General features: G+C 37.5%; 1 protein-coding gene across 5 annotated transcripts in view; it reads right to left on the bottom strand.

Moving 5' to 3' along the window:
• The window catches only part of Ryr2 (ryanodine receptor 2), a 737098-nt gene that overhangs the window by 115203 nt on the left and 604326 nt on the right, over positions 1-17569 (bottom strand). For all 5 annotated transcript variants that reach the window (XM_045151997.1, XM_045151996.1, XM_045151994.1 and 2 more), the window contains 3 exons: positions 7795-7855; positions 6568-6806; positions 5488-5569 (listed from right to left, as the gene is read on the bottom strand). In XM_045151997.1, coding sequence (XP_045007932.1) covers positions 5488-5569; positions 6568-6806; positions 7795-7855 — 382 coding nt within the window. The remainder of the gene's footprint in view (positions 1-5487; positions 5570-6567; positions 6807-7794; positions 7856-17569) is intronic.

Genomic DNA, 17569 nt, shown 5'->3' on the forward strand with positions numbered 1-17569 from the left:
TTGTAGATGAGTGAGACTATGTGTCGGTTTTTTTTCTGTGATTGGGTAAGTTCACTGAGAATGATCTGTTCCAGGTTAGACCATTTTTCCTCAAATTTCTTTGTGTCATTTTTTCTTACTGCTCTACAGAATTCCATTGTGTAGATATACCACATCTTAGTTATCCATTCTCTAGTGATGGACATGGGGGTTGATTCCAGCTCTTAGCTATTACGAATTGAGCCACTACAAACATGGTTGAGCAAATCTCTTTGGCTGTGGTTTGAAGGTTTTAGGGTAGATGCCCAGTAAGGGAATAACTGGGTCTGTTGGAATCTCTATAGTCAGCTTTTTCTGGAGTCTCCATATTGCTTTCCAAAGTGGTTGTAACATCCTACATTCCCACCAACAGTGAATGAGTGTTCCTGCTTCTCCACATCCTTGCCAGCATTTATTTTCATTTGATTTTTTGAAGTTTGTTATCCTTATTGGGGTAAGGTGGAATTTCATAGTTGTTTTAATTTGCATTTCTCTGTTTATTAGAGATGATGAAGAGATTCTTGAAGTGTGTGTTTACCATTTGTATTTCTTCTTCTGTGAACTGCCTGTTCATCTCTTTGCCCCATTTTGAGAGTGGGGTGTTTGAATTCTTATTGTTTAGATTTTTGAGTACTTGGAAGATTCTAGAGATTAGGCCTCTATCAGTTGGATAAACCACAAATATTTTCACCTATTCTGTGGGTAATCTATTCACTTTGCTTATTGTATGCTTTTCTGTGAAGAAACTCTTCAGCTTCATATGATTCCATTGGTTGAGGGACTTTTTAAGATCGTGAGCCACTGGGGGTTTGTTCAGGAAGTCTTTTTCCATTCCTATATCATGGAAAGTACTTCCTAAATTTTCTTCCAGTAGTATTCGAGTTTCTGGTCTTATGTTGAAGTCTTTAATCCATTTGGATTTGAGTGTAGTGCATGGTGAAATGTGTGGATCAAGTTTCAGTTTCCTGCATGTGGTTATCCAGTTTGTCCAGCACCATTTGTTGAAGATGCTATCTTTTTTCCAGCCTATATTGTTCAGGCCTTTATGAAATATCAAGTAGCTATAGTTGCTTGACCCAAAATCCGTGTCCTCAAGTCTATTCCATTTGTCTATACTACTGTTTTCATGCCAGTACCATGCTGCTTTTATTACTATGGTTTGTAGTATAGCTTTGGATCAGGTATGGTGATGCCACCAGAGGTGCTTCTTTTGCTGAGGATATGATTGGATATCCCAGGCCTTCTGCCTTTCCATATGAAATTTGGGATCATTTTTTCTATGTCTGTGAAGAACACTGTAGGGATTTTAATTGGAATTGTGTTAAACCTATATATTGCCTTTGGTAGGATTGTCATCTTCTCAATGTTAATTCTGCCTATCCAGGAGCATACGAGGTCTTTCCATCTTCTCAAGTACTCCTCAATTTCTTTTTTGAGTGTTTTTATATTTTCATTGTATAGATCTTTCACTTCCTTGGTTAACGTTATTCCAAGGTATTTTATTTTTTTGTTGTTGTTGCTATTGAAAATGGGACTATGTCCCTTATTTCTTTTTCTATATCTTTGATATTTGCATACAGAAATGCTACTGATTTTTGTGCATTGATTTTGTATCCTGCTACTGTGCTATAGGAATTAATCACCTTCAGGAGTTTTGGGATGGAGACTTTCGGGTCTCTTACATATACAATCATTTCATCTGCCAATTGAGCAAACTTAACTTCTTCCTTTCCAAATTGTATTCCTTTTATTTCCTTCTCCTGTCTTATTGCTTGAGCTAGGACTTCCAGTAATATATTGAAAAGCAGAGGTGATAGAGGACATCCCTGTCTTGTTCCTGATCTTAATGGGAATTCCTCCAGTCTCTCTCCACTAAGTATTATTTGGGCCTTTGGAGCTTTGTATACTGCCTTTATTATGTTAAGATTTGAACCGACCATGCCAATTCTCTCCAACGTTTTGATCATGAAATGATATTGTATCTTTTCAAAAGCCTTTTCTGCATCTATCTAAATGACCATGTGGTTTTTATGTTTAAGCTTGTTTATGTGTTGTATTACATTGACAGATTTTTGTATGTTGAACCACCCTTGTGTTCCTGGGATGAATCCCACTTGGTGCAGGTGGATAATGCTTTTGATGTGTTGTTGGATTCGGTTTGCGAGTATTTTGTTCAGGATCTTTGCATCTATATTCATTAGGGAAATATTCCGGTAGTTTTCTTTTCTTGTGGAATCTCTGCCTTGTTTTGGGATTAGGGTGATAATGGCTTCATAGAAGGAGTTGGGTAGCTTTCTTCAATTGTGTGGCACGTTTTGAGGAAGAATTGGTTTGAGTTCTTCCATGAAGGTTTGATAAAATTTGGCTGAGAATACATCTGGTCCTGGACTCTTCTTTTTGGGGAGGATTTTATTACTTTTTCAATCTCCATGAGTGTGGTGGGTTCACTGAGGTGATTAATCTGCTCTGAGTTTAGCTTTGCTAGATGGTATGTGTCTAGGAATTTATCCATCTCCTCCACATTATCCAGTTTTGTGGAGTAGAGGTTTTTGAAATAAGTCCTGATGATTCTCCTGATTTCACTTATGTCTGTTGTGATCTCTCCTTTTTGTCTTGAATTTTGTTAATTTGGCCAGAGGTTTGTCGATCTTGTTTAATCTTTCAAAGAACCAGCTCTTTGTTTTGTCAATTGTCTTGATTGTTTCCTTGGTTTCCAATTCATTAATTTCTTCTCTGATTTTAATTATTTCTTTCCTTCGGGAGCTCTTTGGGTTGGATTTTTCTTATTTTTCCAGTGCCTTTAGGTGGATGGTTAGGCTATTGATTTGGGATCTTTCTGTCTTTTTTATGAAGGCATTGAGTGCTATGAATTTTCCCCTGAGGACCACCTTTATTGGATCCCATAAGTTTTGGTATGATGTGTTCTCGTTGTCATTCAATTCCAGGAATTTTGCAATTTTATTTTTTATTTCATCCACTATCCATTTATTGTTTAAGAGTGTGCTGTTCAGTTTCCAGGTGCTATTGGGATTCTTGGTGGGTCTTTTGTTGTTGATTGCTAGAAATATAGCATTGTAATCTGATATCATGCAGGAAATTATGTCTATTTTCCTAAATATGTAAAGTCAGTCTTTGTGACCCAGTATATGGTCTATTTTAGAAAATGCTCCATGGGCTGCTGAGAAGAATGTATAGTCTGTAGATTTGGGATGGAAGTTCTGTAGATACCCGTTAGGTCTAAGTGTTCTATGGTTTTGTGGAGCTCTCTTACTTCCCTGTTGAGGTTGTGTTTGGATGTTCTGTCTATAACTGATAATGGTGTGTTGAAGTCCCCAGGTATGATGGTGTTGGTGGTTATTTCTGTTTTATTGTCAAGTAGGTTTTGTTTCATGAACTGTGGTTCCCCTGTGTTTGGTGCATACAGATTTATGATTGTAATATCCTCTTGATGGAATTAACTGGTAATTAAGAGAATATATGTGGTAGTTTGAATGTGAATGTATGTCCCCCATTGACACAGTTGTTCTATTAAATTTGTAACATGGGTCTCCAGCCATCTAATCAGAGAAGTGTCACTGGGGCAGATACTGTGGGTCCAGCCCTAAGGTGTGTGCAGATCAGTCCACTCTGGTGAGGTGTGTGTTTTCTAGAGTTAGATTTTTGCATTGGTATAATTTTTCTCTCTGCATGGATCTGTGAAAAGAAGCCAGCATTTCCTACCATTGACAATACTTCCACTGAATTTGTAAGCTGAAATAAATCTTCTACTCCCATAAATTGTGTCTGGTTTGGATGCTTAGCTCAGCAACATAAAACTGGCTACAAAGATGTACTAGAGAATAAAACTGTTCTATTTGTAACTGCTATATTTGTAATAAGTTTTTAAAAAGTTATGAATGAGAAAATTAGTATTTGATTATTAAACTTGAGAGAAGCCAAACTGATTTTTATGAGGATACTGAAATATTACACGTATTTCATATGTGTTTGGTTTTAATCCTCAACTTTGAAATTCTAGGCAACTGTGATGAAACTAAATAAGCATAAATGCATGCAACAATCTTTGAACACCTTAACCTGATGTGGAAGCAATGCCTTTAATCCCAGTACTTAGGAGGCTGAGGTAGAAGGCTAGCAATTAGTTCACATCCAGCTTGGGTTAAAGAGTTAGTTTCAGGTCAGCCTAGGCTATAGTGAGACACTGCTTAAAAGCAAAACAAAATGAAACAAATAAAACAAAACAAGCATTTATGATCTGAAATCTGTTGGTATTTATGCTAGTGAAAATTGCTATATATTAAAAGTACATTGCTATAAGTTAAAGGTAAAAATCCCATTTTAATAAATAATAAATAAATAAAATATAAAATGTTTTCTAAATATAAAATTATACTTAAAAGCCTGGAAATAATTTTAAAATACCCAGATTTAATCTAATTATCCTTGCCTGTAACAATCCATCTTATTTTGTATTTCTCTAAAATGCCTTATTTTACTATAATTTTATATGTTTTAACATTTGAAAGGCTAAGGGAGTGCCCCTCCTGTGCTGTTTTGTTTTCCTTCAATTTTTTAAAAATTTATTTATTTATTTATTTGAGAGCGACAGACACAGAGAGAAAGACAGATAGAGGGAGAGAGAGAGAGAGAATGGGCGCACCAGGGCTTCCTGCCTCTGCAAACGAACTCCAGACGCGTGCGCCCCCTTGTGCATCTCGCTAACGTGGGACCTGGGGAACCGAGCCTTGAACCGGAGTCCTTAGGCTTCACAGGCATGCGCTTAACCGCCAAGCCATCTCTCCAGCCCCAATTTTTTTTTTTTTTTGGTAGAATCAATAGCAGTTTTATTCTTTAATATAAACTTTTCAAATTATCCTATCAACTTCAAAAGTGACATTTTTTTGTTTGGTAATGGAATTAATTACAGACTAAATTTAAGACTGACCATCTATTTAATTTCAACTCCTCTATCAAAATATCTTCTTATCTAATCTAACCTCTGTTTTCTTCTCCAAGTCTACTGAAGTTTCTTACTAAAATTTAGAGTCATTTCCTATTCTATGTTGAATGAAATGCCAGTTCTTATGTTAAGTGACTACAACATTTGTAAATGTGAAAACATTCCTATTTGGAACTTCAAAACATAAAATAATCAGTTTTAATAATTTCCAACATTCCATCTTACTTTGTATTTCTAATGCATAATAAGAAACCATGCTAGCAAACTATTTTTGTCAGACTCATAAGCTCCAAACTTAAATTTTATATTATTAAGCATGGTATTTACCATTACTCTTTTACATAACTCTAGTGTTCTTTACTGTAGCAATTCTTACATAAAGATTGTCCAATACTCATTAGAAACTGAATTTGTTAATCTGTAATGTGTAAATAAGCAAAAAAGTTATAAAATAAAAACTTTTGAAATGAAGTAGTTTTTACTACAAACTTGAACTTTACAATTCTTACCTTTCCACATAAATGCTCTTGCTGGTTCCCAAAGCATATAAGCTTGTCAGAATTCTGTAACAAGACACCTGTACATCTTCCACTATGAAAAAAAAAAAAGAATTTTAGTTAAAAAGAACAAAAAAAAGTCCATTCCTTTGAGACAGTTTAACCTAAATAAAAAAATCCTTGCTAAAGCTATTTTAATGTTTTTGTATGTGGAGAAAACAAACTAAGAATATATTTATAAAAAACATAAAATTTTATCAAAATTCTTTCTTGTATAAGGAGAATTGAAAACATTATGAGAAACAATTTCTTTATACTTTTTTTCTCTCTCTGTATATTATATGCAATATGAATATCATATGATACCTGTATTATATAAATAGGCCTGTGTATGAATACATATGTGTACATCATATATATATATATATGTGTGTGTGTGTGTGCGTGTATATGTTTGTGTATGTGTATATATATATACACATACACACACATATATGTATATATATATATATATGTATGTATGTATGTGTGTGTATATATGTATATGTGTGTACATATATGTATATACATATATATACACACATATATGTGTGTGTATGTATTTGTTAAACCTTATTCTTATGTATTTTTTTTATTTCAGAGAGAGAGAGAGAATGGCTGTACTAGGGCCTCTTGCTATTGCAAACAAACTCCAGACTACATGTATGTGTGAATGTATGTTTGTATACACACATACACATACATATATACACATGTTCTTTCTATATAAGCATATTGATTGTTTTATATCCATACATATATAGATGTGTTAAAACATGTATATGAAAAGAAGTAGGTAATAGAATTTGGAACCATTACCTCAACAATGCAAAAGATACTATTCATAACCCATAATTTTACTGAGAGTCCATATGTTTGAGAGAGCTATCTCTATAGAAGGGTGTCTGTAATTCATATATCCTTCTTTGATACCTTATATATCAAAACTATTTTTTAGCATAAGCAGTGTTTGAGTGACCCAGATGTATATGGCTTGGCATGTTCTTATCATATTATTTCAAAAGCAAAACTCTAAGTACCAGATTTACATACATATCAGATCTTCTCCAAACTGATGCTGCCCAATATGTTCAAATAAGGATGATAGCATGGGCAGTAGTGCCACCGTAGTATAGTTGATAATCTGAGTCACCCCCTTGGGCTGGTTTCGGGTGTGTGTGAACTGGCCCTGCTTAAGGTTTTCTTTTGTCTTCTCCAGATCCTCCGCTGCATTGTCCAGAAATGCCCTGAGCGCACTTTTAACACTGTCCAGGCCGGTCTTCATCACAGTCCTAGGAAGTCAGTAAGGGGGAACTTGGACTTTCTGACACAGCAAGTGAAACTGAGGAGATTCATAGCCCTACCCTTACATTATGCCACCTTCCCAGCATAGCATTTGCCTAGACTGCATTTTTTAAATCAACTCAAAAATAATTTTAAGTATATTTGAATTGATAGAAATACTACTCTGGACAATTGCTTTTTACACATGACATCAACGTCCAAATCTTTATAGACTTCAAAGCAAAGTAATACTAGCAATACTTTATACATTCTATCACTGATCTAGAATTATGAGATAGTTAACAACAAAAGCAATTAACCACTAACATAATTACCATTTAATCCCATATGCAACAATACAAGGATATCTGCAGAGGCAGTAAACCCAGGGTGTAAAGCTTTACCACAAGAATAGGAGGTCAAAGTATTTCATAGAATACTCTCCATTGGAGACCTTTAGGAAACTTATTTAGATTTATCTTGGATAGTAAATACATGAACTAAATATATAGCTTAAAGGCTGAATCAATAATGCTACACAATCTGATTATGTATTTAATCAACATACTGGGTTTCAGAGGGAGAGGACAGAAATGAACTTGGAGATTAATCTACCTAAACACAGCATGCCATCTTATCCATAACATTCCTCATTTATAAAATGAAGATAAAATCCTTCTGCTTTATATAAAAGCCAGTGTTATCATAAATATTGTGCTAAAGAGACTCTGAAGTGTCAGTTTAGCATCTTCCTTTACATTTGTAATTCAACTTTGGTTATATCATTAGCTTCTTCAAAAATGACTAAAGACTAAAATAAGAAATCCGATAGTTGATTATACACTGCCACTGCTTTATTAGTTTATATAAAGGTTTTCTATTAACTATACTAAAGTCTTTATGAAAATTCAAAAATACCCACTTGAGAAAACCTACTCAAAAATTCATATATAAGTTGCTTCCATCAACTCACTTAGATAACATATGTCAGCTTACCTTGCATCTAATGTCTGGCCTAAAATGTGAAGACAGTTGACAATCGATGTTGCATCATTTCCTAAAGAAGAAAAACAAATTTCTGAATAAATAGCCCCAAGAATTTTACAGTATTCTTCTTTTCTACTAATATTTGTGCCATGAAAATTAGTTAAACACACAATTCAATTACAACTTAATTAAAACCTTTTTAACAATCAGGTTTAAAATCATGCAGTTTTTCTGCTTAAAGTGGCTATGCAAATATAAGTAGAGAAGCAGTAAAGAATGTCTCACCAAGGAGCTGGCATGCTTAAGAAGCATTCAAAAGCATTGCACAAAGCTAAGAGATATAGCCGAATTCTTTACATATGTCTGCCTCCCCATACTAGCCCATTCTATGGCATTTGGTTGGCAAGCTTTTAGTCAGCTCACATCCTTCATGAAATGAGAGGGACTAAAAGCCTAAATATTTTAATTCTATTTAATTACCCTGTTGTCTCTGCTTTCTTATTTTATTCAACTTCTTTTATGATGAATTAATTTGCCTGAAGTTTAAAGCAGTAAAGTGAATTGATTTGCTGAAATGTTGTTGGTCTTTGGGAGAAAAAGAAAGTATCAAATCAATATGTAAGAATAAACATAGAGATTGGAGGCATTAAGTATATAGTCTTACCAGCTACTTAAATGAGTAATTCTTGAAAATAATGTGAGGTTCCCTCATTTTGATTTGCATGTTGGATTAGAGAGTAAAGGCATATGAGTGGCATAAGTACTATATATATTTTTCTTTGTGAAAGGTATAAAAAGTAAATTAAAAAAATGATAAATCCAAAGTAATAAAGTCATTCACCACTATAACACAGCCTGCCCTTTTCAGGTCCTCAGTTTATACTTTCTCCCCTCCTTCTCTCTTTCCCTGTTTCTTCCCTCTCCACCCCCACTCTCTCTCACACACACATACACAGTATTCTGGTTCCTGAGGGTGACTACTCCAAGTTTCAGTGTATAATTTCATAAGATATTCATGTCATATTCTTTATGCAAAATGGATTTCTAAAAATAACTGATTCGAATATACATGAGAATCAATAACTGTCTTAGAAGATAGGCAGGCAAGTTTAGAGGCATAATATAGGTTAAGGGGGAAAAGATATTTATTAGTGAGATTCAAGTTTACAATAAAATGTGTAGGAGCTGGGGAAATGGCTCACTGGTAAAAGGTACTTGTTCCACAATCTTGCTGACCCTAACTTGATCACCAGGACCAATGTAAAGCCAGACACAAAGTAGCACGTGTATCTATACACCCAATGCACCCACAGCAAAACTGGCCTTTTCAATAGTACAAAAAAAAAAATAAAAAAGAAGTAAGAGAGAGCCTGTCTCAAACAAGATGGAAGAGGAGAACTAATACTTGAAGTTGTTCTCTGACCGCTGCACATGTGTTGTGGTACTCAAATGTCCATACATATGCAAGCACACATATGTACAGAAAATGCCCCATTAACCTTGTCTTTCAAATCTCAGAATTGCTAGTGCTAGTGAAGACATGAACAGAGAGGGAGAATTTGTTACTTCCCTATCCAGTAGCAGATACCAGGACTAGGACTTCCCTGTAGCCCTTGAACTTGCTCAATTTATTTTAACAAACCCTTAAATATCAGGCACTCTAAAACTTCTAGAAACAAACAAACAAAGTTCTTAGGGTACTTGCATTTAGTGGGTATACAGATATTGAGCACACAAATCAGCAACTAGGAATTGGAAGGACAGGATATGGTAACTGGGTGATTATGAGTCTCTTTAGTCTGGCATTTGAACAGAGATCTGTTGGGAGCTATGAACCAAACCTCAGCCATGTTGACAGAAACCACCACATAGCAAGTTAAGTTTCTACTTCCTCATCTAATGATCTATTACCAGAAATGAAGAAGCTGTTGCACCTGGGTGATAGCCTCTCCTGGTGCTGCCGGTAATTGATAAAGAAACAAAGAAATTGCATTTAGCCAGTAACCCTGTGATGTCTGGCCTGATTATGACTCATTCCCCCTACAACCCTATAAAAACCTATGTGTAAAAATAAACTTCGAGACCTTTACAAATACGTAGCTTGGTCTCTTCTTGTGTCTGTCTGCCTTCCCCCATTCAGGTTAACTTCCCCTCAAGTCCTTGTTTGACTCCCCAATGGCTGGGGCAAGTGGCGCCCAAACGTGGGGCCCGAGGTACAAAAAAATAAACCTGAACGTCACTCGAGTAGACAGCCATCCCCACCATTGGATCACCACCCCACGGGGGGGTGGGGGGGGGGGTTAAGATCCACATACAGGTCACTGCAGGCAGTCCGCACCTATAATACAGACCTGCACCATAATCACCATAGAAAGTCCACCTGTGATATAGCTCCACTAAAGTAAGACAAGGGAAGAGTTCTAAGGCAAACTATTTAAATAAAGACTACTTAGTCAGATTTGCAAGACACAAGAACTGCGGGGTTTCTTTTTGCACTTCTTTTCCTCCTTTTACTTTCAGTTGGCGCCATTGTGTGGAATTGCAACATAGCAACAGGGCAACTGAAGCCTCTTGGCCAGGGATACTCTCTGGCATTGGCTGAAGGCCCCTAGCTCCCTGTGCAAGTCCCGACAGCCCATTCGGGTGTTGGCAAAGATCTCCTATCTAGCCTCTCTTCCTATCAATGAAACTGGTTTTGCAACAGCCAGTAAATGCCCTTAAGGTAGCTGCCAGATTCTTAAACTTGTGGACAGGCTTGCATCAAGCTCACTGGGGAATCCCCCGTGCCAGTTGTCTGACCAGGAATATTGCCCTTTGGTCTTTCCATTTCTCCTCTTTCCTTTTCTCTCACAGACCCTAAGTAAGCAGGAACTTTTTATCTGGGGACTTAAAGACTCCCTCAAGACTCGTGGGGCAAAAGTTAAGAAAAAAAGATCTTGTTCTTTTTTTCCTCTTCTTAGAAGATTTATGACCATGGTTTCCACAGGAAGGTACCATTGAGGAAAAAAGATGGGGGAGAGTGGGAGATTGTTTAAAAGATTACTATAGGACTTTTGGCCCTGAAAAAGTCCCAGTTCAGATCTTCTCATATTGGAACTTTATAAATGATGTACTTCAGGTTCACCGGTGCCGACCAGATGTTTCAAAAGTTTTCAGGGATGGAGAATTCTTTCTTAAAAATAACCTTAAACCTAGCCATACCCCTCCCATTCATGAACTAACTTCCAGCCATCAGGATCCCCGAGTGGCTACTGCTGCTGCAGCGGCTCCCTCCCCCGACCTGCCCCGCCCTCCAGGCAGGCACCACAGTGGCGGCTCCCAGGCAAAGGCGGTAGGCAAGACAAATGATCCCCTTTCTCAGTGCCCCTCTGTCATGATTCCTATGCCTGAAGATGAGCCACCTGCCCTTAAATACATTTATCCTATTCTCTTGAAATCTGCAGTTACCCTTCCCCCATTCAGGTTAACTTCCCCTTGTTTGACTCCCTGCTGGCTGGGGCAGAGATCAAAAGGTATATGGGGCTGGAGAGATGGCTCCGCAGGTAAGGCACTTGCCTTCAAAGCCTACAGACCTGTGTTCAATTCCCCAGAACCCAAATGAAACCAAATGCACAGAGTGGTACATATGTCGGAAGTATGTTTGCAGTGGTTGGGGACCTGGAGTGCCCATTTTCTCTCTGTGTCTCTTCTCTTTCTCTCTCTGCTTGCAAATAAACATTAAAAAAAAAAAAGCCTGGCTTCTAGGCCAATGCAAGACAGTGACTGAGGTGTTGAGATTCAGAGGAAAGAAGTGGAATATGAGGTGAGGAAAGGCAAGGTTCTACCCTGAAACCCAGGCAAGCACTGCAGATTATTTTCATGAATTGCAAGTAAATTTTTTATTCTTTGGTTGAAACTTTGTATGGTTACATCAAGTGTTGGTACCATCATTGCTCTCTTCCCTGCCCCAATCCCACCAAGGGCCTTCCTCAGTGGGATTGCTGGTTTTCACCATGGAGTTGTGGACAAGTCTTATTTTCAGTGCCAAATGCGGTATGACTGGATGCATTTTAAAAGGATTAAATAGTGATGGGTGTGCCCCTGAAGAGGAACTGTGGACTTAAGGTTCTGCTGTAAGAGCTGAATCTGTGGAATGATCATAGCAAATTTAGATTATGATGAAAATATTAAGAATTTATTTTAAGGATTTGCTTACAGATTGAATACAAGATGAGAGGGAAAGGTGTCAGGAAAAATCCAAAGATTTTTTGCCTGAGCAATCATGAGTGTTAGAACTATATAGTGGTATACCAGAGGCAGAAGGAAAAGCAGAGAGTGGGAAGAGGGTGTTGCCCCCATTTTGACATATTAAATGTGATGGATGGGCCCATTAGTGACTGAGGTATAGTTGTAGAAACTAATCAGTATAAAAATTTGCACTGAAGGAAAGAGACTGAGCTATAGCTATATATTTGACAAAACAAAGACATATAGATTATTTTATTTTTACATATATTTTACTTTTTTTTGAGGTAGGGTCTCACTGTAGCCCAGGCTGACTCATGGTGATCACTCATGGTGATCCTTCTAACTCTGCCTCCCAAGCACTGGGATTAAAGGCATGCACTACCCAGCTATGTCTCACTTTTTTTGAAGTATGGTCTACTCTAGGCTAGGATAACCTGGCACTCACTGTGCAGTCACAGGCTGGTCTCAAACTCATAGTAATCCTCCAACCTCTGCCTACCAGGTGCTAGAATTAACAGGGTGCACCACCATGCCTGGCTATATGATTTTAAACATCATGGGTCTGACTAAAGTTAGCTAACCTGAGTATAGAAGACAAAAAGATCCCAGGAACCCCCATGTTGGAAAATGTAAGACAGGGTAATGACATACAAAAAGCACGAAGGAAGCCTGGGAGGAAGAAGAGCAACAATTCTGTGATGAATCTAAGAAATAGTCAATCCATGCCACATCAGGGTGTGGTTCCTTTCTCTCTTCCTAAACACACCTCACTTTTTTCTGTCCATTTTGCCTCGTCCACTTACTAAAATCTTACTATAGATTAATATCTGTACTTTGTACTGAGTTTACTCATGCCCTTTTCCATAATGATACCTGGGACTATGTTAAACCTCCATTCATATAAATCCCATGGCTTGAAAGCACTGTTTGCTTGGTCCCTTGTACTCAGAACAGTGTCTGACATACAGAATATACTTGATTAACTCTGTGGAATGAGAATGGGATGTGAGCATAGGAAATAGAACCTGTGGCTAGACTTACTCTATAGACTGAATGAAAATGTTTACTAGCAATGTAAGAACTCAATTCAACCAACTTCAAGCTCCATTTTATTAGTTCCCATATTAAATGCAAAACAACTTTTTTTTTTTTTTTTAGTTGTTTCAAAATAGGGTTTCTCTAATCACTGTCGGTACAGACAATGGAGAGACATGATTGGAATCTAGAGGAGAACCAGTCCTCAGATATTTGGCCCATCTAGTGCTGGAAGGTGATACATGAGCTACCAGGAGAAAGTGGCCAACATCTTTCCAAGCAGCTCAAAGTCTAAGCAACTCAAAAGCAAACAACCTGATGTGATGCTCACACAAATACAATAGTGGCACACAGCTATGGTGGGTAACCAACTAATCTTGGGTTGGCTAACAGATCAGCTCAGTAGAAAGGTAACCATATCTGGAACTGGGAAACAAGTCACAATCATATCCAGATAATGATTCTGCTTTCCCTTGTCAAGCTCCCACTAACCTTGCACTATAACAGTGTTTAAACCCTTTTAATTCTCTCTAAATTAATAATGGTTATCCCATTTAACTGACACTGACTTCACTCTCCATTGGAGAATCTGCTTCTCTTTTTCAGATGGGAACTGGACTTGAGGAGATAAATGACCCAGGGCACTCCACCGTGGCCCCAGCTGAATCCACAGAGGAATTGGGGAAATGAGCAAGAAGGCTGTTCTCTTAGTTAAGCTGGTATCAGCATAAGGGTGAGGGAGAAACATACTGAGTATACTCAACACCTACCAAACCAGACATCTAGATGCTCCTAAGTGCCCATCACTGAAGTGGACTTAAAATGTTCCCAGCACAGCTCAGGGAATCTTGCGGAAGAGGGAGTAGAAAGACTGTTAGAGCCACAAGTTGGGACATTTTGCCTCTCCCCCATAACTGACTGCTGCCCCATAATGCATGACCCACAATACTCATGGGCTTGACCTGCATGCCCATTGAGGAAGGCCTCTTCAGAAAAGGGGCAGGGAGGAGGGAAAGGATGGTACCAAAATAGTAAAAAAAAAAAAAAATTTAAAAAGGGTCTCACTCTAGCCCAGAATAGCCTGGATCTCACTCTGTAGTCTCAGGCTGGCATGGCTGAAAAACAACTTTCAATGAAATCACCTTAATTCAAGAGATGGAAGAGATAGGGACCACTAAGAATGCAAGTGTCACATGAGATTTAACAGTTTACTGAAAGACCAAACAGAAGGTTAAGCTATAAAGCTAGAAGGAATAATACATGAGTCAGGCTTATAAATAAATAGGAACCACAATATTGACCTTCTTAACACTGCCAAGTTCACTATGATCAGGAATACTACTAGAAAGAAATATAAAGGTTATAAAGTTTGATGAGACAGTACAGTAATTAAATATCAACTGCATATATATGTAGAGATATACACATATATGTATATGTAAGTATGGTACATAAGTAAAACCATAGCTCACACCTGACTATGATAAGAGATACCATTGGGTGTTTGTGATAACAGATTCCACTGAGTTTTAAATATAATACTAACTGTCATAATACAGCTAGTTCAATAATAAAAATAACAAATATAGTATAAATTAATATAAAACACTTTCTACTTAATTCCTATTTTAATTTTAATTTAATTTTATTATTTGGTTTTTCGAGGTAGGGTCTTGCTCTAACCCAGGCTGACCTGGAATTCACTATGTAGTCTCTTTGTGGCCTCGAACTTACAGCAATCCTCCTACATCTGCACCCCAACCCAAGAGCTGAGATCAAAGGCATGTGCTACCATGCCTGGCTTTTAAAATTGTTTTTTGAGACAGAGCCTCATTAGGCAGATCAGGCTAGCCTGTATCTCACTATGTAGCCCAACGGACTTCAAACTCATGAAAATTTCCTGCCTCACTGCTCAAGTGGCAGGTGTGAGCCACCACTTCTGACACTTATTCTGGTTATTATATGTAAGATAATTGAGAATTGTCAACAATATATCTGACCTGTCATGAACTACTTCTGCTTGTTAATTTGACATGCAGGTGATTCTTATAAGGTTGACTTTCTCTCTTCAAAGCATTCTCACTTGTATTCTCTATTTTTACAACATGGCTCTTAAATAGACATCTTATTAAATTATCTTTTTCAAAAAAGTAAATAACATCAGCAAAATCCTTGTTAATAATGTGAAATTATATTATATGAGAAGATAAATTTTTTTCTCTCAAAATCATGAGAGAAATTAAAGAATGGCAATGAGTTTATTAGTTCTGATCCCATAATATTGAAAAACAGTAAAAGTTACTGGTTAACAAACTTAGTGAGAAGTTTTAGTTAAAATGAGAACGTATTTTGAATGTCTGTTCATTTGCTCCGAAGTCTAGAAATCCTCCCATAGTATTTTCATTGGAAAGAAATAGAAATATCTATCTTGCCCTAATATTTTTGTAATATAATTCTCATTGCAGATCTCCCTCTAGCCCAGGCTTACCTGGAATTCTCTATGTAGTCTTAGGCTGTACTCAAATTCACAGCAATCTTTCTTTCTCTGCCTCTTGAGTGCTGGGATTAAGGGTGTGTGTCACCATGTCTGGCTCCAATATTTCTTTCATAGTTAAATCTAGAAAACTCTATTTTTGCCAAGTATGTCATAGAACTTTCAGTTAGAGGAAAACCTTAATGGTCTTCCAGCCACAATAATGATCAGAAAATAGTAGTAAACTGTGCATGACTGGACTATTAAGTTCACAATTGATTCACAGATATGCATTATCTTTAGTGTTTTAAATGATTTTTCTTTATTATTTGTACCATATGAGACATGACAAGGACAATCTGTACCTTGATGTAAATTATATATTAATATCATCTAAATATATGAATCATTTTGGGGAGAGGAGTTATCAAAACTATTAACATAGGTAACTTCCAGTCAAAATGGTGGAATAGGAGCCTTTCCAAAGTAACCTTTTAGAAAAAAGAGGCAAAGTGACATATAATACACTTCTACCAAAAAGTCAATATATATAAGCAACTATTAACCCAGCTGAAACCCCAGCAGAGAAGCAAGAGGGAGCTAGTAGCATTCAATCAGGAAAAATTGGGCTGCAGTCTGCAGCCACTGTAAAGTGCTTCTACTGGCCTAGCCCTGCCTCAGCCAGAAGTGCAGGGGAAACTACTGGGAAGCATTCTTCCATCATATAGGCCCTGCAAAATCAAAATAACTAGAAGAAGACAATAGGGACCAGCTGAGGTGCTCCAGTGCAACTTCAGACAGCTTTCCACAACCTTCTCTCCCCATGCCAGCACCAGGAACACCACTAGAGATCACAGGACACAAAGGAATAAGAGCCATCCCTTCCCATGCAGGGTCCAGCTCAGCTGATACAAAGAGCAGACTGACCTAACAAGCTGGCTAGCTCATAGGGAGCCAAAGAGAAAACCAGCTCCACAACTCAACATAGGTAGGACAGAAAAACATTCTAAAAGGTACAGGGCTGATTTACACCAGGGTAATTCATAACCCAAAGCAGGTACATAGGCATTACAGTATATGTACTAACTATACCTTTCATATAAGGCTAAGTTGCTACAGTGGGGGAAAAAGGAAAAAGAAAATAGATCTGATATATGTTTAGTCTAGTTTACCATTCTTAAATAAGTTGTATGTTAGGGTTAACTGTAACTTTGGATATGTTTAAAATTTTTTTATTAGTTTTGTACTCAGTGAATACAGTCAAGTTGATACCATTGCTAGCCTCCTCCCTGACTACCCCCCTCTGCAGGGACCCTCCTTGATGTGGAATATGGGTCATGCTTTGTGGGGTTAATGTCCATTATGAGTAGGAGGCAATGTCTTTGTGTATCATGACCCAACATGTAGCTCTGACATTCTTTCCACACCCTGTTCCACAAATTTCCTTGTGCCATGTTGGATTCATTTTAGGTCTGCTTCAGGTCTTGGGAGCCTCTGTCTCTAGAAATCCAGTTTGGTAGAAGTTGATTGTTCCCTATGTCTGTCTCTTTCACCATTGTGCTGGTACCAGGTTCACCAAGAAAACAGCACTCTTGCTTGTTTCCCCAATTCTTAGTTTCATCTAGGGCCCCTTTGTGCATGATATCAGATCACAATGCTATGTTTAAATTTTTTAATGCCTTTTTTTTAATGCAGGGTCTAACTCTGGCCCAGGCTGACCAGGAAATCATTGCAGCCCAGGCCAGCTGAGAGCTCCCCAGGAGCTTCATACCTCAGCCTCCAAATTTAACAGATTATAGGTATGAACTACCATGCCATCTTGGTTTGAGCCTTTCATTTTGTTGGCTCTAACCCCCCACTCATGCATATATATTATATACTAACTTTGTACATGGATATTGCTCAGTTGGATGTTAGGTTTGTTCTGTATTTTTCTACACCCAGCCTACTATTGGGATCTCTCTACTGCTCTTTCCATATACAACTGATTTACTTTCCCTCTCTTTCCCATGTTTTTTTCCATATTCTCTCTCCTATAACTCTATAACT

The sequence above is a fragment of the Jaculus jaculus genome, chromosome 6 (genome assembly GCF_020740685.1).
Source record: "Jaculus jaculus isolate mJacJac1 chromosome 6, mJacJac1.mat.Y.cur, whole genome shotgun sequence".
NCBI lineage: Eukaryota > Metazoa > Chordata > Mammalia > Rodentia > Dipodidae > Jaculus > Jaculus jaculus.